Source organism: Rhineura floridana, chromosome 8 (assembly GCF_030035675.1).
Source record: "Rhineura floridana isolate rRhiFlo1 chromosome 8, rRhiFlo1.hap2, whole genome shotgun sequence".
NCBI classification, from domain to species: Eukaryota; Metazoa; Chordata; class Lepidosauria; order Squamata; family Rhineuridae; genus Rhineura; species Rhineura floridana.
The window spans coordinates 2,721,949-2,749,621 of record NC_084487.1 but is presented as its reverse complement, the minus strand read 5'-3'; the positions used below and the strand labels follow the sequence as shown (position 1 = coordinate 2,749,621).

Below are 27,673 nucleotides of genomic sequence, written 5' to 3'. Positions count from 1 at the left end.
GGGAAGGCAACAATCTAGGAGTCAGAAACACCTGCTCTGGTGTTTATAGCCTCCGGTCTTATGCAAGATGAGCCTGAACTAACCGGAACAGAGGGCAATAAGTCACCCGTTAACCTACTAGGGGCCAAACTCCTTTTTGAACAGAGCATCTGAGCAAGCAGTTAATGTCTGAGGTTTGCAGCATCCTGCAAGGAGGAGGAGAGGACTCCAGCGTCCTATGAGGGTGACAGACAGAAATCCTTCCTCTAACTTTGCACAGAAATGAGCTCTGGGTGCCCCCTGATCAGAACGGAGGTTGATGCTTGGCCAGCTGCCTTGGAGAGCACAGCCTGCAGCTCAGGGCACATGGGGTGAGACTGACCAGGCCAGCAACCCTGGCAGTAATGACGCTGTTCCTTGCTCCTTCATGTGTTGGGACAAGGTGGATTTGTTGGGGAAAGAAAATAAGCCAACAAACAGAGAGCAACAACAAGAAGCCAGCCTAACGAAGGCTTAATTTAAGCTTGGACTCGGCCTGAAACGTGGTGTGTCTCTGAGCATGTGTGAAATGCAGTTCCCTCAGCCCTGAGCAATCGCAACTATTTCTGCCACTCTGAAATTTAGAAGCAGGTTTCCAAGCCAGAAGTCTTTGTGGAAGGGCCCTAGATCAGTGGTAGAATCAGAGAATCAGAGAATAGTAGAGCTGGAAGGCCATCAAGTCCAACCCCCTGCTCAATGCAGGAATCTAAACCAAAGCATCCTCAAGAGGTGTCTGTCCAGCTGCCTCTTGAAGGTCTCCAGTGTCGGAGAGCCCACTACCTCCCTAGGTCATTGGTTCCATTGTCGTATGGCTCTAACAGGAAGTTTTTCCTGATGTTCAGTCGAAATCTGGCTTCCTGCAACTTGAGTCCCTTACTCCATGTCCTGCACTCTGGGACTATCAAGAAGAGATCCTGGCCCTCCTCTGTGTGGCAACCTTTCATGTACTTGAAGAGTGCTATCGTATCTCCCCACAGTCTTCTCTGGGCTAAACATGCCCAGTTCTTTCAGTCTCTCCTCATAAGGCTTTGTTTCCAGTGCCCTGATCATCTTTGTTGCCCTCCTCTGAACCTGTTTCAGCTTGTCTGCATCCTTCTTGAAGTGCAGAGACCAGAACTGGACGCAGCACTCAAGATGAGGCCTAACCAGTGCTGAATAGAGGGGAACTCGGGTAGAGCATCTGCTTTGTATGCAGACAGGCCCAAGTTCAATACTTGCAATCTCCAGGTCGGGCTGAGAAGTCTCCTGCCTGAAATCCTGAAAAGCCACTGCCAGTCAGTGCAGACAATACTGAGCTAGATGGACCAGCTGATCTGAGTCGGTATAAGGCGGCTCCCAATGTTCCTGTTTGGGAAAGGCCATCATAGATCAGTGGTGAGCATCTGGCTTGCATGCAGAAGGTCCCAGGTGCAATCAGGAGGTCCATTCTGCACAACATAGGAAGTGGACCTTAAGTGTGGCGGCACCAACCCTGTGGAATTCCCTCCCCTTAAATATTAGGTAGGCCGGCACCATCTCTGTTATCTTTTTGGCGTCTATTGAAGACTTTCCTCTTTCAACAAGCCTTTTAGTAGACACCTTATCCCAGTCTGCATAGGTGCTGGAATTGCTTTTAATATGTTTTTTAAAAACCTTTTCCCCTAAACAATATGTTTTTTAACCCTTTTTATTTAAGATGTTTTTAAAGCTTTTTTAAACTGTTTTTAAAGTTGTTTTGTTTTAATGTATTTTAAGGTCTGTTTTTATGATGTTTAAAGTGTCTTTAGTGCTTGTGTTTGCATTCCTGGGCGCCTGGTGGGAGGAAGGGCAGGATAGAAATCCAATGATAAATAATCCCCAAGAGCATCTCCAGGCAGGGCTGGGAGAGACTCCCTGTCTGAAAACCTGGAGAGCCCCTGCCAGTCAGTGCAAACAGTAATGAGTTGGGTGAACCAATTGGTCTGATGCAGCTTAAGGTAGCTTCTGTGTTCCTAACTAAGGCTTGCTTTCCAACTTCATCTCATTCTAGAAATGAGCTATTAAGAATTCTTCCCCCACCAAGAAGAATGGCTGCACAGGTTTCACAGGGTACATTTCCAGTGGATGAGAGAAAACACAGATGTAAGGTGTCCTTGTAATAATCATGTATTCTTCCTATTACGTATTTTTCTAAGTTGCTGTCACGCTGTAGGTCGCAGCCCCATCCACCAACTACAGCGTCATGACAGCCTTCTCTGGGCTGCTGGGCCATTGCAGCGGTGGAGGAGGGAGGTGGTGGGTGTCCTAGGCAAGCCATGGAGGAACAGTCATGACAGGTTGGGGCAGCTCCTCAGCAACAGTCCCGCTCTGCTATGCTGTTGTCTCCCTCACCAATGAGCCAAAAAGGTCCCGTCCCCTGGTCTAATGAGTTAGTGGGGGTTAGGGAGTTGGCGAGGTCTGGGGGTAGAGGTATTGGTGAAGGGTGGGGGTTTGGGTAGGGAGCAGGGTTGGTAAGCAATGTGAGCAGGCGCAGAGCCCCTAGTATCCTGTTATCAGGAAACTCATTCTCAGAATGTGGGTCTTCATGTAGCTGAAATGGCACCAGCCACAGCACCACAGGGTGGTATCAGTAGGTTTAAGGAAATGCTTGTTTGAAACATTTTTATACCACCCTTTAAAGAAAACCCTGGGTGCTTGACAACAATACAAACACAACTTAAGAAAGCCAATACAGTAAAACAAGGTAAACAAGGCACATCTAAGAAACAGACTCAAATACAAAGGAGCTAGACAATCTCTCAAGGCTTGCTATTAACAAACTGCCCAAACCCTGGCCAAAGAAATGTGCTTCCAGGAGGCACCAGAGACCTAATGAAATTGGCGCCTGCCTTATTTCTGGGGGAGAAATGGTTGTATGGACCAAGGATTGCAAGAGGACAGGCTCTGTCCTTTGGTTGCTGCCAGATGGACTTTGCTAGGCTCCACCACAACTAGCAGGGCCACCCTGAGATCTTGGGGCTCCTCTAGAGGGAAGGGTGTTTGCAAGTGTTTGTTCGCAACATGTTCTTGACACAGTAGCAGTGCATTTGTGGTGGATTTCTTTTGCTTTGGCTTCTTCTGTGATGCTTCCTCAATGCTACCACTTTATTGCTGTCCGGAGAGGCTACAGAACAACAAATTTCGGAGAAAAAACAACAACCCAGAACAGTTTTGGTATGAAAAGTTATGGGATTTCAGCAGGAAATTGCAGAATATGCCTTGATTGGCAGAGCTTGGAAAAGTTTTTTTTTTTTGAACTACAACTCCCATCAGCCCAATCCAGTGGCCATGCTGCCTGGGGCTGTTGGGAGTTGTAGTTCAAAAAAGTAACTTTTCCAAGCTCTGCTAATTGGAAATGAAGAAACATATCCGCCCCAAGGTTTTGCAGGTGCAAACAGCATTAAAAGTGGGAATGTGTATAACCGACCTGATAGCACAGCTAATCATGAATACACAATAAAAAAGATAGTCAGACAGGTGTGAATGGGGCAAGTTATTCCTTCAGTAATCAGAATGCTGGCTGGCTTGTGGGTGGCTGGGAGGCAGGAACGGACAACTGGGTGAAAACGGAACAGAGTATCTTGGAAGAGGGTATGGCTGGCTTGCTGGAACCCTGAACTGGAGCACGTTTTGTTTCAGGTCTGTCCCAGTTGACTGTTTCATCTCCAATCTACAGGTTAACCATGGAGGCTGGTCCATCTGGGTGAATCTCAGTCCGCCCTGGGTCAGCCTCCCTCTGCCCTCTCTTCCTACTTACTTCCAGTCCAGGTGGTGGCCCTGCCTGCCAGCTCCCTCCTCCTCCTCAGTGTCAGGGCTGCCATTGTAGAGCTCAGTGGGGGGGGGGGGATGACAAAACTAGAATTAGCTGGCACCGCCTGCCATTGGTTCTGGCTCCATGTCCGTCTGGAAGAACAGGCTGCACCTCCTTGCCTTCTGGCGTTCCGCTCCTGCACCTTTTGCTGATGGAAAGTCACTGGGATGATTTGATGGAACACCAGCTTTCCTTGCCAAGTGGCACCCAGCCCAGCAGGGGCAAAGAGGAGGGAGCAGAGGGAGGAAGACTCCAGTGTCCAAAAATGGTTTTATATCAGACCTCCTATGGAGCAATGTAGCATTAGCCTTAGTAGGAAGTTAACAAAGTGAGACGAGAGACTTGGCTCCCCAGATTTCCATGTTGGCATCTCTGCAGTGCTTCTCAGCTGGACCATCAGACAGGAGACATTCCCTGCCCTACCCGGAGGTGCCTGGGATTGAACCTGGGGCCTTCTGCATGCACAGCAGGTGTTCTGTACCACTGAGCATGGCCCTTCCCAAATAGGAAGATATGAAACTGTCTAATACAGTACTGAGTCAGACCAATTGGTCCATCTAGCTCAGTGTCGTCTCACTACAGTCAGTGACCACAGAGCGATGCCAGCCAGTGTTTGTTGAGACTCATGGTGGCCAATGACAGCTGTCCATTTAGGGTGGCTGCTTATGTATCATTTGCACACACACAAAGACAACAGAAGACACCGATTTGCTTCTGCTACTGTACATGAATAGACGCGAGTTTAGAAACAATGACTGCAATGTAAAATGGAACTACAATGCATTTCAGAGTAGCAGGGAAGACAGGAGTGGGGCACCTGTGCGCGCTGGCTGAGTCTGCTGTCCAGGTGTTTACTGTTAGGCAACTTCCAGGCCGCTGCAGCTATCCCTCCTTATGGATCTTTACCCTGGATTTAAACCAGGCACCCCTTCAAGCAAAGGATACCTTCAAGCAAATGGATGTCCACCGCAGAGTAGGCTACATGGCCACCCTATTTCAATTCATTTCTGGCCATTCAAGCTGTGATGGGGCATTTTGGTCTGTAATTCTTTTTCTCCTTAGAGGCAGGAAACTCCCAGGATGCCTTCCAGCTGCTGAGGCCTCCCTGACTGGTTGGTGCTTGCTTCTCTTCCCCCTCTCCTTCTTTTTTCTAAGGTCACCTGGAGGAGCCTTGCCCTGCTGTGTGGTGCACCCCCAGTGGAGTTAAAAAGGCACCATACAAGCAAGCCTTTTGTCACTGTGAAGAAAACAGAGCAGTCTGGATCCTTGGATCTCTGTCATTTTAATTGCAAACTGTGCAAAGACTGCCAAATATTTCAGAGTCTCTCGCCTTATTTGCAGTGTCCCCCTTCCCCAGAAACAAACGAACAACCCAGCCTCCTTGGAAAGGCACAAGCCCCTTCAGGCTCCATGGCTGGACATGGAGCGGGTGGCCAGTATTCCAACCTTCCGGAATGGAAGCCGAGGAAGAGTCAGCGTGTCTGTGGAGCGAAGCCCTCCCCTTTTGTGGGGTGAATTCTCTCTTCAGTCCTGTATCTGCAAGAGGAACAGGGCTAGACCCAGATTCTTTGGTGCCTGAGATAGAAAATCCGAAAGGGCAGACCATTCCCGCTCAGGAACATCGGGCCCAATCCAGTATGTGCCCCTGAGGGCATCTCCCTTGTGGAGGAGGACTTCCAATAGATTGGGCCCCATGGCTCAACTCCTTGCCCTTAACGGCAGCCCCAGATTCACTGCCGGAGGCAGCCTTCTCTCCTTGCTTTGTGGCTTCTGAGTGGCACACCCTCCTGGAATGGGACCCCCAAGCACCAGAAAAACAATCCTTAACAGCCAGCCATCAAGTGAGGCAAACATGCACAGACACAGGTTTGCTTTATGCACGCTGTTCCTCCAGAGGTGCTTCAGTGCACTGTGCATATAGAACCACACATCTTAACATGCCCCAGCAACTAGCGGCCTAAATGCAAGAGTCTTGAGCTGCTTCTGAGAAAGGGGGAGGAGTGGCTGTCTAGAAACATCACAGCAGACTCTCTGGAGTCTCCTCCTGAAGAAATCTAAAAGCCACTCTTGCATGCACAGGAAATACCAGTGGATGCAGAGTGTGCAGATTCATAGAACTGGAGAGGCACCTTGTCCAGCCTGCAGCTCTCAGACTGGGATGGCTTTTAGCTTCCAACATCTAGGCCGTCCAGATCACAAGGTGTCATATTCAGACAGCAGCTGCACAGGAGGAAAACAGCCTGTGGACTACTTCACCATACAGATAATGCTCATGTGCTTTTTCCGCAAGTGCACCTTTGCTCTTACTGGGTGCCTCCACCACCACCACCACATCCACCACCCTCCAGGATTCTTCCTCATGGCTTTCCCTGCTTCTTCTACACCACCTGTGGGATCTCATCTCCCCCCCATCCCCTCCCAGCCACTAGATGCTGTTGCCCTGCGGCTGTTGATCATGGACACAACGTGCAACAGATCCAGGCTCTTCTCATCACCTCCATGAACTCGTCATCTTTCCTCGTGCCTTCCACAAATTCCTCCAGGGACAGCTCACCTGCTGCAGGTGGAAAGGGACAGTGGGTTCAATCACATGGGAGCTCACCTTCGCAATAAAGATACAGCTTTTGCCATTGCGATAGAATTGCAAGGTTCATACTTCTTACCTTTAAATCCGCTGTTTTCTTTTCACACAAGTAGGAGCTCCTCTGGAAAGGTTTAGTATTACTGTTTCCTTGTGGCCCCGCCTCTAACTTTACATGCCTACTCCCTCTGGAGTACCCAGATTTCTAATGGAGAAGGGGAGGGCTTTTTTGTCAGTTTCATTGTTTCTTGTCAATTGCACACCTCTCCCACCTCAAGCAGGGATTGCCTGGGGGTGCAATTGACACCAAACTGTATGAAACTGAATAGAGGAGGGAGGGAGTGAAAGGCAGCTTTTGTGGATGGCAGAGAGGGAGAGAGCGGGGATGGGTCATAAGAGAGCCCGCCCACTAAAAAAACATCAAGGCAAAGCGCCTACACTGAGGAGCACAGCGCATCTGAGACAGTTTTTCCTTTCCTTGTTGCATTAAAATTGGATTGGTTTGATACGGGAAAACTGTGTGATAGCTGCTGATTGCCTGCAACGTCATGCGAACCATGCAGATTAAACAGGGATGCAAATAGCAGCAATCTCACAGTAAGTCACCATGTGAACCAGCCCAGTGTGAGAGGGAGGCAAGGGGTCCTCCACTCCAGTTTTGGGGCCGAAAGGGAAAGGAGTCCCTCCACCCTTCCACCCATCAGAGCAAGGCAGGCAAATCAGGGATCAAGGGCAAATCCAGAAAGGCGCAGCTACATGCATGCAAGGAAGGGAGTGAGAAACGCTTGCCAAATGGCATCCACACCTCGCATCGTATTCTCAGATGATGCCATCCAGGGCTGCTTTGGAGGAAGGGCGGATATAAATGTTATAGATGAGAGACAAAATCAAAATAAAAACAAATGGTTCTCCAAAGTACAACAGCTTTATGAATTCCCTGGTTGAAGTCTTTCCTGGTCTGTTTTCTTCACAGTCTGATCTAGGAATCTCCTTAAGGACCTATTGGATCAGACCAAAGCTTCATGTAGTGCAACATCCGTAAGCACACAAGCAATTGTCCTCTCCTGCTCTTTGAACCCTCCCAGCTGGTATTCAGAGGGAGACTGCCTCTCTGAGCCTGGAGGTTTCCTTTTAACTGCCAAGGCTGATAGCAGCTGAAGGACCTCTCCTCCATCATGAATTTGTCTAAATGCCTTTTAAAGTTATCTGAACCCATGGCCAACACATCTTAAGCTGCCTTATGCAGAGTCAGACCATTGGTATATGTAGTTCAATACTGACAACACTGACTGGCAGTGGATCTTGAGGGTGTCAGACCAGTGCTTTCCTGCCCCTACCTAGTGATGCCAGGGACTGACCCTGGGACCTTCTGCATGCAAAGTGGCTGCTCTACCCACTGAACTATGGCCTTTCCCCCTTTGGTGGGAGCAAATTCCATTAACTATAAGTCCTTCTTTCTTGCAGGTTTTCTCTGTAGAGCTCTGAGCTACTTAGCTGCTCTGGATTAATGAAGTTTATATTTGTTTGCAACGTGACCTTTTCATGAATGCCCTTGTGATACAATGGCTCAAGATTTGCAAGGCTCTTTTTCATTTCCTTGCACAGCAGCCTTCTTGGAAAGTGTTTGCTTTGGTCTAGCAACCTCCACTTTGAATAAAGCTCACTTCAACCCCAAGCCACGTTGTTTAAGTGATGCATTTGTCTGAAAGTGCTCTACCGTCTAGGGATGCTTTTATTTATTTATATTTTATTCTTAAAAATTGTAACCCACCCTTCAGCCCAAGATAAGTTCTCAGGGTGAGGAACAGTAAAGCTTCCTAATGACAACATATTAATCACATCTAATTAATCTTTCCATATCTGAGCTTCTGAGGAACCACCGTCCATTGTAAATGATTGTGGAGCAAGTTCTAATGCAGCCTTTGCCAAGCTGGTGCCCTCCAGATGTATTAGACTACAACTCCCATCAGCTGCAGCCAGCATGACCAATAGCCACGCTGGCTGGAGCTCATGGGTGTTGTAATCCCAAATACCTGGAAGGCACCAGGTTGGGAAGGCTGTTCCAAGGCCAGGTTATGTGGACCATTGGCCAGGCCTCCTGGGACACACTGTCATCCTGTGTACAGAGCATCCCCCTAATGACACCGAACACTCTGCATGATCAGAAGTGGTGAGCCATCTGTTTCTGGACCATGATGGTGACCATGAAGGCTCTTCTTTTTAAGGTCTCCCTGATCCCCTTTGGGCTCCCAGGAGCAGAAGCTGATGAAAGTGTGAAAACCGTTGAGATTAAATAATGAAACTGAGATTATCATACTTTGGACACTTAATGAGGAGACATGATTCCCTAGAAAAGACAATAATGCTGGGAAAAACAGCAGGGAGCAGAAAAAGAGGAAGGCCAAACAAGAGATGGATTGATTCCATCAAGGAAGCCACAGACCTGAACTTACAAGATCTGAACAGGGTGGTTCATGACAGATGCTCTTGGAGGTCGCTGATTCCTAGAGTCACCATAAGTCGTGATCGACTTGAAGGCAGATAACAACAACAACAAAAGTGATGGGCTCTTGCTGGGAGGAAGGGCGGGATAGAAATAAAATAATAAATAAATAAATATGTGAATGTAAAACCAACTAGAACAAAGGCCAAGCCAGACTTGGATCCTGTTTCAAAGTGGGAGATTCTCACACTCAGTGCAGGGATTAGGCCAGGGGAACCGTCACATTAACAAGCACAACCTATGCTCTCTCTCTCTCTCTCTCTCTCTGTGTGTGTATGTACATATGGTTGTATGGATGTAAGTGTAGCTGCTGCCATTTCCCAGCATGGAAAGACCTTCTTTCCGTCTGGCTCAAACCAGATGGGGACTGAATCCTCTCTAACTTTGCAACTGTCCTGTCAACTGAACTTTAACCAGAACTGAAAAGAGGAAATGTGGGTTACTGGTTAAAACACAGCTCAGCATTTTCAAAGCTCGGTAGAGCAAGAAACTAATTCGCAGTGATCTTAGCGTCACAACAAAACAAAGGTCTGCAGAAGCTTTTCCCAACCTGGTGCCTTCCAAATGTTTTTCGACAAAACTTTCCATCAGCCCTGGCTAGCATGACCAAAGGCCAATAGGGATTAAGGGAGTTGCAGGACCCCAAGTTCCTGGGCAAGGTCTTGGAACGGGTGGTTGCTGGCCAGCTCCAGGCGCTATTGGATGAAACTGATTATCTAGATCCATTTCAATCGGGTTTTAGGCCCGGTTTTGGCACTGAGACAGCCTTGGTCGCCCTGTACGATGACCTATGTCGGGAAAGAGACAGAGGGAGTGTAACTCTGTTGATTCTCCTTGATCTCTCAGCGGCTTTTGATACCATCGACCATGGTATCCTTCTGGAGAGGCTCGCGGAGTTGGGAGTTGGAGGTACTGCTTGGCAGTGGTTCCGCTCCTATTTGGCGGGTCGTCTCCAGAAGGTAGTGCTTGGGGAACATTGCTCGACACCGCGGGCTCTCCAATATGGGGTCCCGCAGGGGTCAGTTTTGTCCCCCCTGCTTTTTAATATCTACATGAAGCCGTTGGGAGAGGTCATCAGGAGTTTTGGAGTGCGTTGTCATCAGTATGCTGATGACACGCAGCTCTACTTCTCCTTTTCATCTTCTTCAGGTGAGGCTGTCGATTTGCTGAACCGTTGCCTGGCCTCGACAATGGACTGGATGAGAGTTAACAAACTGAAGCTCAATCCAGACAAGACTGAGATGCTGTTGGTGGACGGGTTCTCTGATCGGATGGTGGATATATACCCTGTCCTGGACGGGGTTATACTCCCCCTAAAGGACCGGGTTCGTAGTCTGGGAGTCTTTTTAGACTCTTCCCTCTCACTTGAGGCTCAAGTAGCCTCGGTGGTTAGGAATGCGTTTTACCAACTTCGGTTGGTAGCCCAGCTACGTCCCTATTTGAGTAAAGAGGACCTTACATCAGTGGTACATGCTCTGGTAACCTCACGTTTGGATTACTGTAATGCGCTTTACGTAGGGCTACCTCTGAAGACAGTTCGGAAGCTACAACTAGTGCAAAATGCGGCGGCCAGATTGCTGACAAGGACCAAGCGGTCCGAGCATATAACACCTGTTCTGGCCAGCTTGCACTGGTTGCCAATATGTTTCCGGGCTAGATTCAAAGTGTTGGTATTAACCTATAAAGCCTTATACGGTGCGGGACCACGATACCTTGCGGAACGCCTCTTCCGATATGAACCGGCCTGTGCACTACGTTCTGCTACGAAGGCCCTCCTCCAGGTTCCAACTCACAGGGAGGCCCGGAGGGTGATGACAAGATCTAGGGCCTTCTCAGTGGTGGCCCCCGAACTATGGAACAGTCTCCCTGAGGAAGTACGCCTGGCGCCGACTCTGCTCTCCTTCCGGCACCAGGTCAAAACCTTCCTATTCTCTGAAGCATTTTAAGTTACATTGATCTAATTTTAATAATGTTTATTGTATTGTTGATTGTATTTTAATATTATTTTGTTATTCATTGTATTTTTATACTATTTTATGTTCACCGCCCAGAGAGCTATCGCTAGTCGGGCGGTATATAAATTTAATAAATAAAATAAATAAATAAAATAAATAAGTTGGACTGATAGGCCGACCTAGAGAATAGAGGGCTAGCAAGGGCATGTAATAAAACCCAACTGATATAACAGAGAAACAGTGTGCACATGTGTGAAAGCTTGCTCTTCCCTTTGTCTGTCTGTCTCCCCTCAGTGCTATCCTGCCCCCCTCCCCAGCCAACAACAGTTTTCCTCTACAGAGTCCCAAATATTTTCTTGGCCCAGTTATATACATTTGCGTGTAACATGTGGTTAGCCCATCACTACAGACTACCTGTGGGATAGGTGAGAGGGCTGCTTTCTATTCAATAGCTTTTAAGGGGTCACAGAGAAAAATCAACTCATTTGAAATGTGGTGTTGAAGGAGAGCTTTGCGGATACCATAGACTGCAAAAAAGACGAATGATTGGGTGCTTACACAGGTAAGGCAACTCTAAAACTGCATGCCACAACAGCAAGTGGAAACAGCAAGCTAGAACAATCAAGCTGTTAAGCTATATGCAGCTTGCATACTTGCCAAAATAAAAAGGGGTTTGTAATCTTTTTGAAAAGTAAAAAGACAACCCCCCCTCTAATCTCAGTGGGGAGGTCATAAGAACATAAGAAGAGCCTGCTGGATCAGGCCAGCGGCCCATCTAGTCCAGTATCCTCTTCTCACAGTGGCCAACCAGGTGCCCCTGGGAAGCCCATAGACAGAACTTGACTACAACAGCAGTGCTTATGATTCCCAGGAACTGGTATTCAGAGTATATTGTCTCTGACAGTGGATGGAAAACCTTGTCCTCATGGCTAGTAACTGCTGAGGCTATTCCATAACTATGGTGCCACTACTGGGAAGGCCCTACTCCTAGGCATAGATGGGAGGGTACGCAGAGCAAAGGGCCAAATCTGCTGAACATAAACAGTGCACGGCTATTATAGAACAAGGCACACACACACACACCCCTTAAGGAGCCTGCGGGAGCAGGGAGATATGAAGCCTTTGTTTACAAGGTAAAACACACCAGTAAAATATTAACAGGTTGAGGAGGAAAACACAGTCAGGAGAGCTTCTCAAGGCACTTGTTGTGGCTTCTGCTTTGCCAGAGCTGTAGGATCAAAAGGCCTTGTTTGTTTTCAAACTGAGCGGCAGGATATAGCTGTCAGGGGGAACGCTGGGTGGAGTTTTAATCTGGTGCCAAGAAGGGACTAGGTGATTGGGCGGTAGGCAGAAAAAAAGTCTTCATGCTGTCCTTCTGGGGCTTGTTCCCTTCTTTGGGGAGTCTGCATGGATTCAGATAACATTTGCACTTATCACGATTGCCTGTTGATCTGAAGCCGTTAGCACATGGTGAAGGAAGCCTGCAAAGGGTCATTGTGGGAAAGGCTGGCTTCACTTCCCGTAAGGCTGCTGGCTGCCACCTTTTCTGAAAGGGACCCTGAACAGCAACACAATGGCTTCGTGCAGCTTCCTCCCAGCATGGGGAAAGTTGTCACCTTTTGAATCTTTGCTTCCTTGGTGTCTATGAAAGGCGAAGGAGCCACAGATGGAATAAAGGGAGATAGCCTTCATTTCTCCATGGGGCACCCCTCTGCATGTCGACCCGGGGACTGGTACGGCAGACTCCACAACCATCCCCTTGGGAAGAGGCAGGCCACAAGCGGAGACTGAAGAGGCAATGCAATGGCCCTCTTCTATGGGTCTTCCCTAGTGACTATTATGTGTTGGATCAACTGCTGCTTTTTGCAGTGCAAGATTTTAGCCTTCGAACGTGTGACAGTGGACAATTTAGTATCATCAGCAAACTTGGCCACTTCACTGCTCACCCCTAACTCTAGATCATGTATGAACTAGTTTATGAGGCAATAAGGCAACGAGGATGATCAAAGAATTGGAAACAAGGCCCTATGAGGAGAGACTGAAAGAACTGGGCATGCTTAGCCTGGAGAAGAGAGGGGAGATATGATAGCACTTTTCAAGTACATGAAAGGTTGTTACATAGAGGAGGGCCAGGATCTCTTCTCAATCGTCCCAGAATGCAGGACACAGAATAATGGGCTCAAGCTGCAGGAAGCCAGATTTCGACGGGACATCAGGAAAAACTTCCTCACTATTAAGAGTGGTATGACAGTGGAACCAATGACCTAGGGATATGGTGGGCTTTCTGACCCTGGAGGCATTCAAGAGGCAGCTGGACAGCCATCTGCCGGGAATGCTTTGATTTGGATTCCTGCATTGAGCAGGGGGTTGAGCTTGATGGCCTTATAGGCCCCTTCCAACTCTACTATCCTATGATTCTCTTATCCGCTTTTTTCGCTGTCCAACTTTCACATCCATACATGGAGATCGGAAATACCATGGTCTGAATTATCCTGACTTTAGTGTTCAGTGATACATCTTTATTTATTTATTTAATTCATTTATATACCACCCCATAGCTGAAGCTCTCTGGGTGGTTTACAGCAATTAAAAACAATAAAAACAAATATACAAACTTTAAAACACAAAAAACAATTTAAAAACCCAATTAAAAAATGTAAAAAGCAATTTAAAAACACATGCTAAAATGCCTGTCAGAAGAGGAAAGTCTTGCCTGGCGCCGGAAAGATAACAGTGTTGGCGTCAGGGAGATCATTCCGTAATTTGGGGTCCACCATCTCTGCATCTGAGGACCTTTTCCAGTTCTCCCACAGCTGCCCTCCCCACTCCCAGCCGCCTTCTGATTTCTTGACTCTCCTCTCCAGCCTGGCAAAGAGACTTTTCCTCCCACGTGCGCCACTGGAGGAAGAAAAAAATACAACTGCCGACTGCCTATGCGCATGCGCCCTGGGAGTGCCCTCAAGCAGCGGCCATCTCCAGACTTGCTTTCGTTATTGACCCGCTGTCAGCCATGGAGGGCGTGGCTTCCTCACAGACCCCGCTTGGGCTGAGGCGGCGCCTGAAGCCCCTGTCGCTCGCTCGGATTGGCTCCCAACTGTAACGTCTCCGCCGTGGCACGGCCGCTGATTGGTCCTCTGCGCAAAGGGTCTCCCTCCTGATTGGCTCGTTTTGCTTTGTTTTTGTGTGGCTCGAGCAAGGAAAACAGGACCCCGCCTGCGGAATCGTGGGCGAAGACGCGGCGCGGCGCCCCTACGCCAGCTGCGCAGTAACCGCGGCAACGGCAGAAGCTGTGCGCTGCAGTTGGAGGAGTGCCATGCCCGTCTCGGCGCTGCCGGAGTTCCGATTGGTCCGTAGCGTGGAGAAAGGGGCGTGAGCTAGAAGAAAGCACGCCGGAAGTGCCGAGGAGGCAGAGAGCAGCCACCTTCCGGTGCTGATGTGGCCGGAACTCGGAGAGGACGTGAGCTGTGGAGAGAACCGGTGAGTCCCGGAGGGGCCCAGCCAGGCAGCTCTTCCCGGCTGCGCCTTCCCAGGAAATGTCCCACCAATGACAAGCTGCTGCAGGCAGAAAGTCAGCAGAGGCAGTCCCGCGAGGGAGGGGGGGGTCCTCTCGGGGCTGCACCTGTTGAACATCCGCCTTCTGTGTGGCTGCTAAATGTGACCGGGGGCGGAGAAAGGGCAACTCTTTCCACAATGGAAGAAGGGAAAAATAAGCAAGGCCCTCCTTCTGCCTCCGCTCCAATAGGAGGCAGCCCCTTGAAGCTGCGTCGTCCCTCGGTGCACCCCCCCCGGTGCCCCCTGCCATCGCCCGGCCCCTTTTGCACCGCTCTGCTCGGGACCAGCCCTCCCCCTCCCATTCTGCCTGGTGCTGTAGGATAACCCACAGAGACACAGATGTCTCCCAGCACCCAGCTTCCAACCAGAATTCATGTTCTTTGCTCTCTGCGCCTTTGCCAAAAGCTTTGCTGGTTTGGGTCAGCGCCCTGTGCGAACTGGACCCTCGTGTGTAAAACAGGAGGCAGGTGAAGCAAGCCTGTCATCTTCCTTTTCATACTCAGTGGGGGCAGGGCAGGAAGTGGGAGACGCGCCCTGAGGTAGATGGAGCAGGCTGGCATCTCAGTTGCTTTGACACTCTGGAGTTGAGCAAGGTGCGTTGGCTTAAATGTTCTGGCAGATCAGAAGCAGATGGCTCCAGGGTTAGGTTATTAATCTCCTGCAGATGAAGCTGAAGGTGAGTGCCCCAAGGAAGCACTGCTTCGGTTGCCACTCAACCTGCCTGGCAAGTCATTCTCTCTGCTTACCTGACCGTAGGGCTACTTTGTACAAGATGGTTTTCCTTTGCTGATATCAGCTGCGGGTTAGAAAGCAACGTGCACGCTGCTCTGTGAGACATACAAACAGATGTTTCACCACATCTAAGCGTGGCTCTCCTACGCTGAAATGATACTTGTGCAATGATGTGGTCTTTTTTGCAAGATTTTCCAAATGTGTAACTGTAGCCATAGCGCAGCCTCGGCTGTAGATTCTTCTCCCCCTTGCTTGTAAGTCAGTCACCTGTATCATTCCCTGTGGCATGGAGGAATTGCCTCTACCTGGGCAAGCTAAGAGAAAATATTTCAGCCCCCTTACTTTTTAGGCCACTGATATCAGTTAAGCCTCCTGAGTATGTGTGAGCAGGGGCACTAGTAGAGATTCTTGTAGTTTGTGACTTCTTTGGACTTTTGTGTGGGTCCTACCCCAACTCATATATATTTCCAAAAGTCGGTTTCCCGATTTCTTAGCTATACAGACGTCTAGGAATTGTTCACTGTTCTGTGCAGAGGTTGCTTCTAGAAAGCAAATGCTGGCTTCCAAAAAATAAAATGTTTAGACTGGTGAATAAGAACATTAAATATTTCTCCCCAGTGTCCACACCTTCGGGATCTGATTCTTCCTTGTAGACATCTGGCAGTTACTTTTGGCAGTGCATGTAGTGGTAGCAGTAGTAATAGTAGTAATAATACCCGGCTCAGAGTGCTTCACATGCATTGTAATCCACATAACAGCCCAGTAAGTTCAGTCAGTATTATTATTCCCCTAGTGCAGCGGGTTGGGAATGATGTGGGGTAGAAAAATGTCCAGTGCTTTTTCTGCAGAAAAAAGTCTGTCTCATGCATTCCTTAGTAACAATGACAAGAAGGTCAGTTGCAAATAAACACTAGGCAAGTTTGGCAGTTTCATAGTATTTAGCTTTGTTTACTAAACACAAGTAAAATGTGATAAATTAGGCCACTCTCTACGGCGGGGGGAGCCTTTGACCCTCCAGATGTTGCAGAACTTCACCTCCCATTAGCCCCAGCAAGCAGGGCCCATGGCCAGGGATCTGTAGATCAGCAACATCTGGAAGTCAAAAGGTTCCCCCATCCCTGCTCAAGAGATTCAGAATATTTTCTGATGCAAATTGCCCTAATTTGCATTAGATTTCCCCCCCCGGAAAACCCACATCACAGGTTGGGCCAAAACTGAGACAGGTTCTGGCTTGCCTGGACCACACTTTGCAAATGTGCATAGCAGAGCTGAGACTTGGACTAGGGGCTTGCTGATTCACAGCACAGTTTCTTGACAACTCTCATGCCAATGAAGTCAAACAGCATTAACAGCCCCAGTAAAAGTGGCTGTTGCTCGCTGGCACAGCAGCCTCACCCAAAGGGCTAGGAGGAGTTCAGCGGGAAACTCTTACCGGTGTCCGGGTAACCTGGACAAGACTTCTGGAGAAGATGAACACTTCGCCTGAGTTGGAGGCTCTGTTTCGGCTGGGATGTGTCATCCTGGACAGGGACAGGCTGGGCAGTCCATTATTCCGTGTATGTCTGAAGTGTTGGTCTGCTGGATTCTGTATGCATCTTGGGGCATTTTGGCTCTTGCTATGACAGCATGGCAGAAACAAGTCCCCTGGGCGTTTGCTGAAACCAGCCAAGTCCTTCTCAGCCCTCCCTGGTGTTTCTGCTAACATCCCCTTTCCCCTTTCTCTCTGCTGCTGCTGCTGCTGCTGCTCACCTGGAGGCCCAAGATGCTGAGCCGTCTGTCAGGGCTGGCCAACACTGTTCTGCAAGAGCTGTCAGGGGAAGGAGAGGATGCGGAGGCTGCAGCTTTGCCTGCTGTAAGTAGCCCTTTCCCCACCCTCAGGCTTGCTGCACGTTTGGGGGAGGAAGGGTCTGCAACATGCATGTGTGCTACTTCCCTTGATGCTTGACTATTCAGTCAAGCTAGGACATCCTGGCTGCGCATAGGCAGCTTCTAAGCTATGTTGGGCCTAAAATCTGGAAGGCGCTTGCGCTCAAAGCCCAGTGCCTTGAATTGCCCTGGCAACAGATGGAAGCCATTGTATAAATACTGGAGCACTGGTGATGTTCTGCTTCAGACACTCTGTCCCTTTGAGGAGATGAACCGCCAGCTTCTGTGTTGGCTCCTGACTCCTTCATGTAGGCGTTGGGGCATTCCAGTAGACAAGTCTGAGGTACAAAAGCACAAGCAGGTAGATCCCCCATAGCTGTGCTTTCAGTTCCCAGCATAATTGCTCTCCAGTCTTAGCAAAATCACACCATTTAGAGTCACTTAATACGTGTGTGTTCACTGCTTGATTTCTCATCCCTTCGTTAATGACTAATGATTCACAGCTGAATGCTTGAATAAACTCCTCTCAGGAATGTGGCAACTGAGACAACGTGAAAGTTCTGTCTGTGATGCTTAATCTGAGATGGCTTATCCGCAGAGCTTCCTCTTCCAAAAAGCCTTTTAAGCAGCAGTCTTTCCAAGTCTGCGTCTGTATTGGAATTGTTAGATGTTTTGGTTGTTTCATTGCTTGTGTGTTTGCCAGCCTGAGCTCTTTTGGCCCTTTCTGCTCTTTCATGGAGTTTTTCTCTTTGTCCCTGCAGGGGCCAGAGTTGGATCCCAGGCAGCAGAATGGGGAGGAGGTGCCAGAGGATGTGCTGGAGCGGCTGGCCCACATGGAGAGGCTGGTGGTACAGCTGAAGGATCTGGTGCGGGAGAAGGACGCTCAGCTGCAGCAGAAGGAGGCCTTGCTCCAGGTGAGGTGTTGCTTGTGCTCACTCGACCTTTCCTTAGTTTGGAACCTTTCCTCTGCCGTGACAATTGGAACCACAAAGCTGACATTGTTTACGTGTTTCTGTTGTAAAATGAATGCAGCTGATCTACAATGTATTTTCTTGACTCCCCCCCCACCCTAAAGAAATTCTGGTGCGCAGTGATTAAAAAAAGATAGATAATTTCAGGGTATATACTTCCAATGGATCCATTAATTATACTTTTTGGGTATATTAAAGACTGTGTTCTAACAGATAATATAACAACCAAATTTCAGTTTATTAACTGCTGTTCCTATAACCATGCCATAATTGTGGGGTAGGAAAGCCTGACTGTACGGTGTGGGTCACAGTAAATTTATTTATTTATCTATTACGTTTATATACCGCATAGCCGAAGCTCTCTTGGCGGTTGACAGTAATTAAAGATATTAAAAACAAATATGATAAAACAAATATGATAAAATTGACTGATTAGTTAAAGTCAGAGCAGCCAGACAATCTTAGGTCACTTTATAGAAAAATGGAGCTCGTTTATAATGTGCTGGTGTGATAAAGTGCAGGAAAGTGTAAATCCACATATTTTATTAAGCATCTTATAATGCATACCTGTATAATTATATAGAGACTTCATATACATCAAGAAAGCAATGCGTAGTGTAAGTTTCTGCTATACTTTTTTGAAAAGGTACTTTTTGTTTTCTTAAATTAATATTGTATATACATGAAAAATGAGCAAAAAGGTTTTTTTTAAAAATCTCAAAGCTGAGAAAAGGCCAGAAGGCCACTGAGCCTGTCGTCTTTCCCCAACACAGAACTTAAACCAGCTTTCTTTTAGACAACTTTTTAAAACTGTATCGTTCAGACTGGCCTTTGGAATGTGAAAAATTTTTACCAACCAGTTTTTATTGATCTTTTTACAGTGCTATTGTATTGTGTTTTTCTGTTTTGTGCCACCTTGTTATGTTTTCTATGGAAGTGCAGTTTATAAATAGTTAAATAAATATAAAATCTTGACCCACATCAGCCTTTGTGGGATTGACCTACAGCAGCATACCACGGACGCAGAGCAAGAAAAAAAAATGTGTGGGACACTGGTGCCTCCAGATCTACTAGTCCAAAAATATTCAAGCAAGTGAGTTAAGCCATTTCTGTGGAGAAGGAAAGTGGCTCTCGGCATCCCTTGCCAGTCTGACTTGGGGAAAGACATTCTCTCCCGTCTCTAGATGTGTCCAAGCACTCCTCACCATTGTTTGTAAGGCGAGGTTCCTCTGACATCCTCCTGCAGATGTTAGGGGTACTTACCTTCCCCCTAGATAGGTGCGCCATGTTTTTGTGCTGCGCTGTTAAATATGTTGTCTTTCCTGTGTGTAATAATTCTGTACTTCAGGAAGAAAAACAGGCTGCTGAAGCCAAGCTGCTGAAGCTGAAACTGCAGGCCAAAGCTAAGCTGGCGTCTCTGAACAAGCGCATTGAGGAGCTAACAGAACGAGGAGGAGCATCCCCCACAAAGGACCCACCAGGAGAGCCTCTTCCTGCCACTAAGGTGGGCCTAGCCAGCTGCCTGGTCCAGAACGCCTGCCCACAAGCCTGCCTGCCTGCCTGCCTAAGGGCTGGGTCTCCTTTCCACATGGTTTACGTTCCGTATGGTTCATGTTATAGACCCCATCTGCCTTTGAGCCAGTCCCATAAATGCTCTGTGCTAACAGAATCCCTTCTTTGTGCAGGAAAGTTGAATTTTGCATAGCTCAGTCACGCAGCCCATAACTTAAATGCTTTTGCCTATATTTGTACTTTTGCATAGACTTGTCTCTACGTGCTAAACGCTGGTGAAAGCCAGTGAGCTTAGTGGACTTGTGCAGAACACTGAAGCTCCTTCCCTAGCCAGCGATAGGAAGTCTTGCTTCTGCGATGCCAACACTCAGTGCCAGTAGTTTTCAAGCTTAGCTCCCCAGCAATAAGGACTGGGAACTTGCCTGTTTTAAAAACCAAAAGCGAAGACTTTCTAGATGTGAAGTCTTGAGTCACAGAAATTCTGGTAACACTGGTTCAATAAGAGAAAAGCAGTCAATGCCTTTACATGTTTGGAGCTACTGTAGTATATCTTTGGGGACTGGGGCCTCTCTTCAAGCAAGAGAATAGCCAGAGCACATGCACCCGGGTCTCTTTCTCACTGAGGGCTGACCTTGGCTGAGGAAACAGGAGCAGCGGTGTGAAAGCACAGGAGAAGTACCCTGGGGATAGCAGAAACATTGCCGTCAGTAGCTATTTTGCTAGGGTTGGCATGCTGGTTACTTAACCAGTGAAATACTGTAATTTGACTGCACTCGGATATTGTCAAATATTCCACAAAGCCACACATGGCATTACTTAAGTGACAGTTTAGTTCTCCCCTTCCCCAGATGATGGTGCCATTTGTGAGGGCAAGAGTGAGGCTTGCTTGCTCCCTGTACCAGTCAAGCATAAGCCTGGCAGCATAGCAGAGCATCTCCTTGATGCCGAATATAACCACAGACATCGAGCAATCATCGGTGGCAAAAGTGTAGAGCCACCCAGAACTCCATGTTGCTTGCTGTAAGCACCAAGGAGCCCCCCACCCCATCCATGTTACATGGCTGTCTCCTTTGTAAAGCTAAAGAAAATTGGGCTTCATTCTTGAAAAACGGCAGCTCTCAAAAAAAATGAAGAGGCTGGTTGAATGAATTGCACACAAAATAATGCTGTGACTGAGGGTCGTATCCAGCAAAGGTGTCCTGTTCACACATAGACCTCCACTTGTTCAGTGGAACTTCCTCTACCTTTCACTCTGTGCACCCCTCCCCCAAATCTGCTCCAGAGAGTTGGGGGAACTGCCAGAACAGATTTGATGGGCCCCCAGGGGGAGGAGAGAGGGGGAAAGTTCCATTGCACAAGCGAAGGTTCTTGCATAAACTTCATTGGATGCAACCATGAAAGATTAAATTATGAAGAGCCAGGGAAAGGTTAGTGTTACAATAATGCTTTTTAAAATGCTCAAGCGTTTAGTGAATCAGTTGACCAAGACACTCTTGAACAGTCAGATTCATGCACAGATTGGTTTTTTTCAGTAACTCACTGCGACTCTTCTCCTTGCTGCCAGGTTCAGAGTGACGAAGGTGCATGTCACAAATGGGAAGAGGAGATGGAAACACTGCAAAGGCGGCTTCAGGAGCAGGAGGAAATGTTAGCGAAGCTGCAGCGACAGCTGGAGACAACTACAGGAAGCCTGAAGGAAGCGCAGGCCCAGGTACGGAGGAGGTTGTAAAGACTCTGTGTGTCTTACTCCTTTGGACATTCTGGGGCTCTCTTGTGGTGTGAGGGCAGAAACTGGAAATGAACTCTCTGCAAAAAGACTTGGGTACTAGCCACTCCCTCCCACCATGGGCTCATCAGTGATTTATTCTGAGACGGGGGCAAAAAGACATTAGGTAAATTTACAGCACATGGGACAGGACAGTCAAAAGAAAGGGCTTCTTGTAGGGCATAGTTAAACTCTGGAGGTCGCTCCCACAAGAGGCAGTGATGGCCACCAGTGTGGATGGCTTCAAAAGAGAGTTAGACAAATTCATGGAAGATAACACTGTCATTGTCTACTAGGCACAATGGTTATGCTCTGCCTCCAAATACCAGTCACTGGGAATCACAAGTGGGGAGCACGCTGTTTCGCTCAGATCTTGCTCGCTAGCTTCCCATTAGGGCATCTGGTGGGCCACTATGAGAACAGGATGGACTAGATGGGCTTTGGGGCAGATTCAGCTGGCCTCTCACAAGATCTGAACAGGGTGGTTCAGGACAGATGCTCTTGGAGGTCACTGATTCATAGGGTCGCCATAAATCGTAGCCGACTTGAAGGCACATAACAACAACAAACTTATGTTCTTAGAAATCATCTGAACCTCTTGGATCAGGCCAATGCAGTTTCCTCCTCCAGTTTCCAACCAACTGGTATTCAGAGTAGCTGGAAGAATATCTGCTGGTGAAACGAGCCGCAAAGCCTCAAAGGGTGTACAATTTCAGTAATTCTCTTGTGTAGCTCCCATCAGATTTTACATCTGTTTATACAAATCCAGCATGTATTGGTCTGCTGCATTTGAAATCGACAGCATTTTCACGGCAGCAAACTCATCTTCTTCCCCTTGCAAGGGGATTGTGTTAGGATGGTGTGGTCTTCTCAGAGACACTGTTAAGCTTTTTCTCTCTAGAACAGTGGTTCCCAGCCTGGGGCTCGGGAAGTCATCCCAGGGTGGTTGCAAAGACCTAGGAGAGAAATTATTTATTAATTTAAAAATTAATTAATGGCTGGTCTGTGCACCACCAGTTGCGAGCCTGCACTGTGGGTATGCACAGCTGCCTCCATCTCCCCTTCCTTCCAGCCAGGACAGTCAGTTCCTGCCACATGGAGGGCTGAACAGCATAGTGAGCAAGCGAGGCTTTGTGTGTGCGAATGTAACAAGAGAAGAGGCCAGCTGGGTTTATTTAAGCTCCAGTGCCTCTCCCCACCCTCTTTTGTCTGCGGCAGTGAGGGAAGATCGATCAAGCTGATTAGCTCTGGCTGCAGAGACAGAGGGACCCCGGGCGGCGGACACCTGCCAAAAAATAATGGTGTCCCGGAGCATCCCCACACGAATGCACACCTGGGCACTCATTCAAAATTCACTATATAGTTCTAGTACAGTGTATTCATGTCTACTCAGAAGTAAGTCTCTTCATGTTTAATGGACTTTACTCCCAGGTAAATCAAACTGCAATAATCAGACCAGATTAAGATTCTGTAGAAGCTTTGAAGCTGTACTACTTTTGGGGGAGTGGGGGGACATGGGGCTTTATAGTGGAAAGATGCATCATCCTGGTTAAAGGAGGTAAGTAATGCAAGGACTTAGAATGCAATCCTAACCAGGTCTACCCAGAAGTAAGTTCTATAGAATTCAATGGAGTTTTCTCCCAAGAAAGTCAGCTTAGGACTGCAGCTAGTCTTCTTTTGCAGCCATTTTTAATTCTGCCTTCTATATCTTCGCAATAGCCGTATGAGGTTGGTTAGGCTGAGAGTTGGCATCTAGCCCAAGGCAGTAAGTGAGGAAAAAAAGAAAAATGAGTGAATTTGCACATGCTCGTTGCATTTTTGTTGCTGTTTATCAAGGCTTTGAGTGAGTTTTTATACAGTTGCATATGTTCATTTTAAATATTTTTTATTTTAAAATATGTTAAGTTGCCCAAATTCTGTTGTTTTTATTCTTAATTTCTTTGCATTGTTTAGGGTTGGCATTGGTAGAGAGCAGGGCTCTTATGCCTTTAACAGCTGTGTGGCAGGCAGAAATTAATTATAAATTAAATTAAGCTCTTTCAAATTTGGAAATATAATTATGCGGAAAGTTTCACCTGTTGACATTCTGTGTGACTTGTGGTTATATGGAGTTTCTTGAGCTAAATGCTGAAAATGAGGCGCTGTCGTATACAGGTGGAAAACTTAAAACCAGAGTCCAAATGCCTGGCATCAGCCAGGCTCTGTTCACCACTCTGGGTGGTTTACTTTTATCTCCTTCCTTTCATTACCTTCAAAATTTGTTAAAAGTTGTTTATATTGCTGTAACCTTCCCGGGAACCTTCTAGTAATGGGCAGGTAATAAATATATTTGTTGTGATGAATAAAAAGTGACATTTAACATTTCACTGTGTTTTTGCAATTAACAGAGATTAAAATGACAATAATTAGAAGGTGGGGGTCGTGAATTTTTTTGTGGTTGCAAAGGGGGTCCCATACCTATCAAGGTTGGGAATCGCTGCTCTAGAATACTTACTTGGGCTTCTTCACTCCTTGAAAAACCTTTTCACTCCCAACACACACAGTGTTTCTGTTGACAGCTTTTTGGCTTCTGCATTCTGTTGGCAGGTCAGCTCTCTGGAAAAGGAAATTCAGAAGAAGGGCTCTCTCCTTGAGGAGCAGGCCCACCAGCACCAAGCTGAATTGCGCCAGCTAGAGGCCCGGTCGGCTCTGGAAGCAGAAATGCAGCAGGTGCGTTGGCCGTTGATTTGGGTGCCGGCCCTCTGCTTTCTTTGGGAGGTGGGGAGGGTGCCTGGCACTGGGAAGAAGAATGAGAGAGGCTCTCCTTTCCGAGCTAGCAAATGGGATGGGGGTCAGATGCGGAGAGGGGCATGAGTCAGTGGTCCATGCCCTGATCTCTGTGCTCATGCCTTTGAGGCTGGCTACTGGTGTCCTCTCTGTCTCTCAGAACCTGAGGCTGTTGCAGCGGAAGCTGGAGGAGCAAGAGGCAGCCTTGCTGGGGCGAACCCAGGTGGTGGAATTGCTGCAGCAGGAGTTGAACAGCGTAGAGGAGCAGAAGCAGGTACTTGCCCTCTGCTTTGTAACCACAGAGTTGGAAGGGTCCAGAAGCTCTCGGTCTAGCCCCTCTGCTCCAAGGTAGGATGGTCAACCCAACAGTCCCCCTCTTGTGCAGAGGGTTGCACTCAGTCCAGATCCCCAGTGTGTGGCAAGCTGTGAGGCAGCGCATTCTAGAAAATTGCCCACAGAGCGAATAGTTTCCACTGAACTGAACATTTTAGGGAAGTAGGAGAGCCCCACCCCACCCTCCTCCACCAGACTGCTGGGGGAGAATTCCTTCCGAAATCTCTGAGGTGCACAATTCCACAGCACTGAATAGTCTGTCCCTTGTTTCTGGTACATCATTTTGGCTGATTTTCTTCTCTGACAGTCTGTGGACATGCAGGACGTTCTGTTTGAGCTTCATAACTGGACAGGGCTGTGCATTTGGCCTTCCTCTTCCAAACCTCAGCCTCCATGCACTGTTCTCCCTGGAGGAGAGCAAGGAGCCTCCCTTCTCTCTCTGCTTGCTCACTATTTCCCCTCATTCCTCCCTGTCTTTGGCATAAATGCCTCCACCCCCACTTCTTGTGGAAGCCCTCTTAGCTCCAAGGTTTTTGGATCTGTGGCAAGAATCTGTTCTGCTTCTCTCTTCTTTCTGAGGTTCTGTTGGAGCAACTCCAGGAGGCGGAGGCCCAGTTGGATTCCCTGAGCAGCACCTCCGCTTCCGAGAGGCAGGAGTCCCAGAGCTTGGTGGAGCGGTTGGAACTGGACCTAGCGGAGCAGAAGCTGGCCTCCCATCGCTTGCAGGAGGAGGTCCAGCAGCTGTCTCAGGAGCTTACGCAAGCAAGAACACCTCAAGCAGATTCCGAGTGTCAGAGGCGGGTCGCGGAGGAGAGACATGCGCAGGAGATGGCAGAGAAGAACCAGGAAATTGCTGAGCTCCAAAGAGCAGAGGAGGATTTGCTTTCCAGCTATGAGGCTGTCCGAGCTGAGACTGCCAACGCACAGCAAGATGCTGATCGGCCACCGGAGTGCTCCACTCAGGACGGTTCTCCTGTCCAGCAAGGTCAGAAAACAGGCCTCTTGTCTGCAGAGAACTCTTCATGTAATGGGAATATGCCTGTATTCTTGAAAGGCCAAATTCTGTAGCCCAGGAGCCCTGGTGGTGGGAGCAATTTGGCAAGTGGTGCTTCAGTTCATTCTGATGGAATGCTCAGATCTAGTTATGCAGTGTGAAGCGTTGATTTGGCAGCACTTGATTATTTTTCATGTTGGGATGTAATGCGTTAACAACAGAGCGCACAGCCCCGTTGTCCTGATCACTGGGCTGGTTGGCAACTGCTGCCTTCAGGTTTTCAAGTGTATTCTCTCCCCAGGCATCAGAGCTGTGGAGTCGGTACGCCAAACCTTCGACTCCGAATCCTTCATAAATGGCAAATGTATATTAACTAGTAATAACAAATTTACTGCAGTAAAATGGTAGCACAAGGCATTTCATCACCACCACGTGAATCATCAGGCTAGATTGACAGAACATAACATATATTTATTTGATTAAAATTTCTGAACAAGAAAACTTTCCTAAATTCCTATGGAAGTTTTTATTTTGAAGCCGGAGTTGGAGTTGGTACATTTCTACCGACTCAGACTCCACCCAAAATTGCTTCTGACTCCACAACTCCGACTCCACAGTCTTGGCAATGTCAGCTCCATGATAGACAGCAAATGCCACCTGTGAAACATGTGGGATGGCACAGCTCTCTGTTGGCATCAGGGCAGAAGATGCATTGCTGCCGCCAAATATGGCTGGGAAACTAACCTTCAGCGTTTGTGTCCTAGGGGAGCTCTCAGAAAGGCCCAAGGAGTCTGGCTGTTCACAGGCTGAACCTGAAGTACTTACGGGTCAGGCAGCAGGGCAGGTCTCTACGCTGTGTGAGGTAACTGCTTCCCTAAAGGCCTCAGTGAACTAGGGAGAGACAAATCGGCCCGTTTCTGGCCTGTCAGTTTTGCATGTGTTCATAAGTCTACAAAAAGTAATCTGTATTTTATTTCAGGGTATGTATTTATTAATATATTTTATCTTAAAACACACATTTGTGGTACATGTTTTGAGCCAAGGTCTGTGAAAGTGTGAAACTATTTTCTGGTCCACTCATAAGTCTGGGAGCCGCAGATCAGCAGGTCAGTTTACACTGGAATGAACTGAACTCAAATGCGACCATACAAAGTAGCTTTTATGCCACCGAGTCAGAGCTTTGGTCCATCTGGACTGCTGTTTGCCTCCTCTCTCTGGCAGCAACTCTCCAGGCCTCAAGTAGAGGAGTCTCTCCTTCCTCTGCCTGAGTGAGTAGCCACTCCTGTTCTAACGGGGCAAGTAATAATTTGGTTTTTCTGTTCCTTACTTTTCATTCATACAAACATTTCAGGAATAGGACCTACTATTTGCCCTTGACAGAAAATATAGCCACCTCGTTAAGAAATCTAGGAAATCCCCGTGTGACTCTTGAGGTGGGAAACCATGCCTTTTCCTATTCAAACATTACCATGCACAGGACTACCTCAGTAAAACATGCCGTTCTGGAAATCTCCTACAAGAGTGCCGGGCACCATTGGCTTGCGTTCACATGAATTTATCTGCAGCAGGAGTTTAAGGCTTTAAGACTGGGCAGCTAATGTGGTGCCCTACAGATGTTTTGGGCAATAAATCCCATCACCCCCCAGCCAGCATGGCCATGGTGGGGTATGTAGTCCAAAATGTCAGGAGGGCACCATGTTGGTTACCCCTGCTTGACTTCAGTAAAACAGTCCCTTCAAAGTGAAAGCGTGGCTTCAGTTATTGGTCAGTCAGTTACTGTTTGCAGGTAGGAAGCAGCAGGCGCAGTTCTTGGTGGGAAGCTGTCTGCTCAAGTGCTCTCTTCTCCTCCTCCTCCTCCTCCCCAGCCCGTCGCTGAACAGGATGCAGCATCTCCCAGAAGAACTGCTGGACAAGACGAGCAGCACCAGAGTGTGGTGGAGGCTGCAAATGGTATCTTGCCTCTTCCTTTTTAGCCCTTTCCACTTCCTAACTCCTGCTTGCAATCTGCTTTGCCCAGCCAAGGCTCTCTCAGAGAATAGTAGAGTTGGAAGGGGCCTGTAAGACCATCAAGTCCAACCCCCTGCTCAATGGAGGAATCCAGTTTAAATCATACCTGACAGGTGGCTGTTGGGCTACCTCTTGAAGCTGCCGCCAGTGTCGGAGAGCCCACCACCTCCCTAGGTGATCGGTTCCATTGTCATACCTATTTATTTATTTAGTATCATTGTATGCCGGTTTTCATCACCAGGTGACTTCAAAGCAGCTTCCATATCAAGAACAAAATAATATAATTCAATTCAGAACATAATGTAATAAA

General features: G+C 47.9%; 1 protein-coding gene across 1 annotated transcript in view; it reads left to right on the top strand.

The window, feature by feature from the left end:
• The first annotated feature begins 14,181 nt into the window (after positions 1–14,181).
• The window catches only part of GOLGB1 (golgin B1), a 42,411-nt gene continuing 28,919 nt past the window's right edge, over positions 14,182–27,673 (top strand). Inside the window, exons 1-10 of the mRNA XM_061637987.1 lie at positions 14,182–14,342; positions 16,905–17,001; positions 17,777–17,929; positions 19,335–19,490; positions 21,063–21,209; positions 23,850–23,972; positions 24,190–24,303; positions 24,942–25,347; positions 26,121–26,218; positions 27,222–27,306. Coding sequence (XP_061493971.1) covers positions 14,299–14,342; positions 16,905–17,001; positions 17,777–17,929; positions 19,335–19,490; positions 21,063–21,209; positions 23,850–23,972; positions 24,190–24,303; positions 24,942–25,347; positions 26,121–26,218; positions 27,222–27,306 — 1,423 coding nt within the window. The 5' untranslated portion in view covers positions 14,182–14,298. The remainder of the gene's footprint in view (positions 14,343–16,904; positions 17,002–17,776; positions 17,930–19,334; positions 19,491–21,062; positions 21,210–23,849; positions 23,973–24,189; positions 24,304–24,941; positions 25,348–26,120; positions 26,219–27,221; positions 27,307–27,673) is intronic.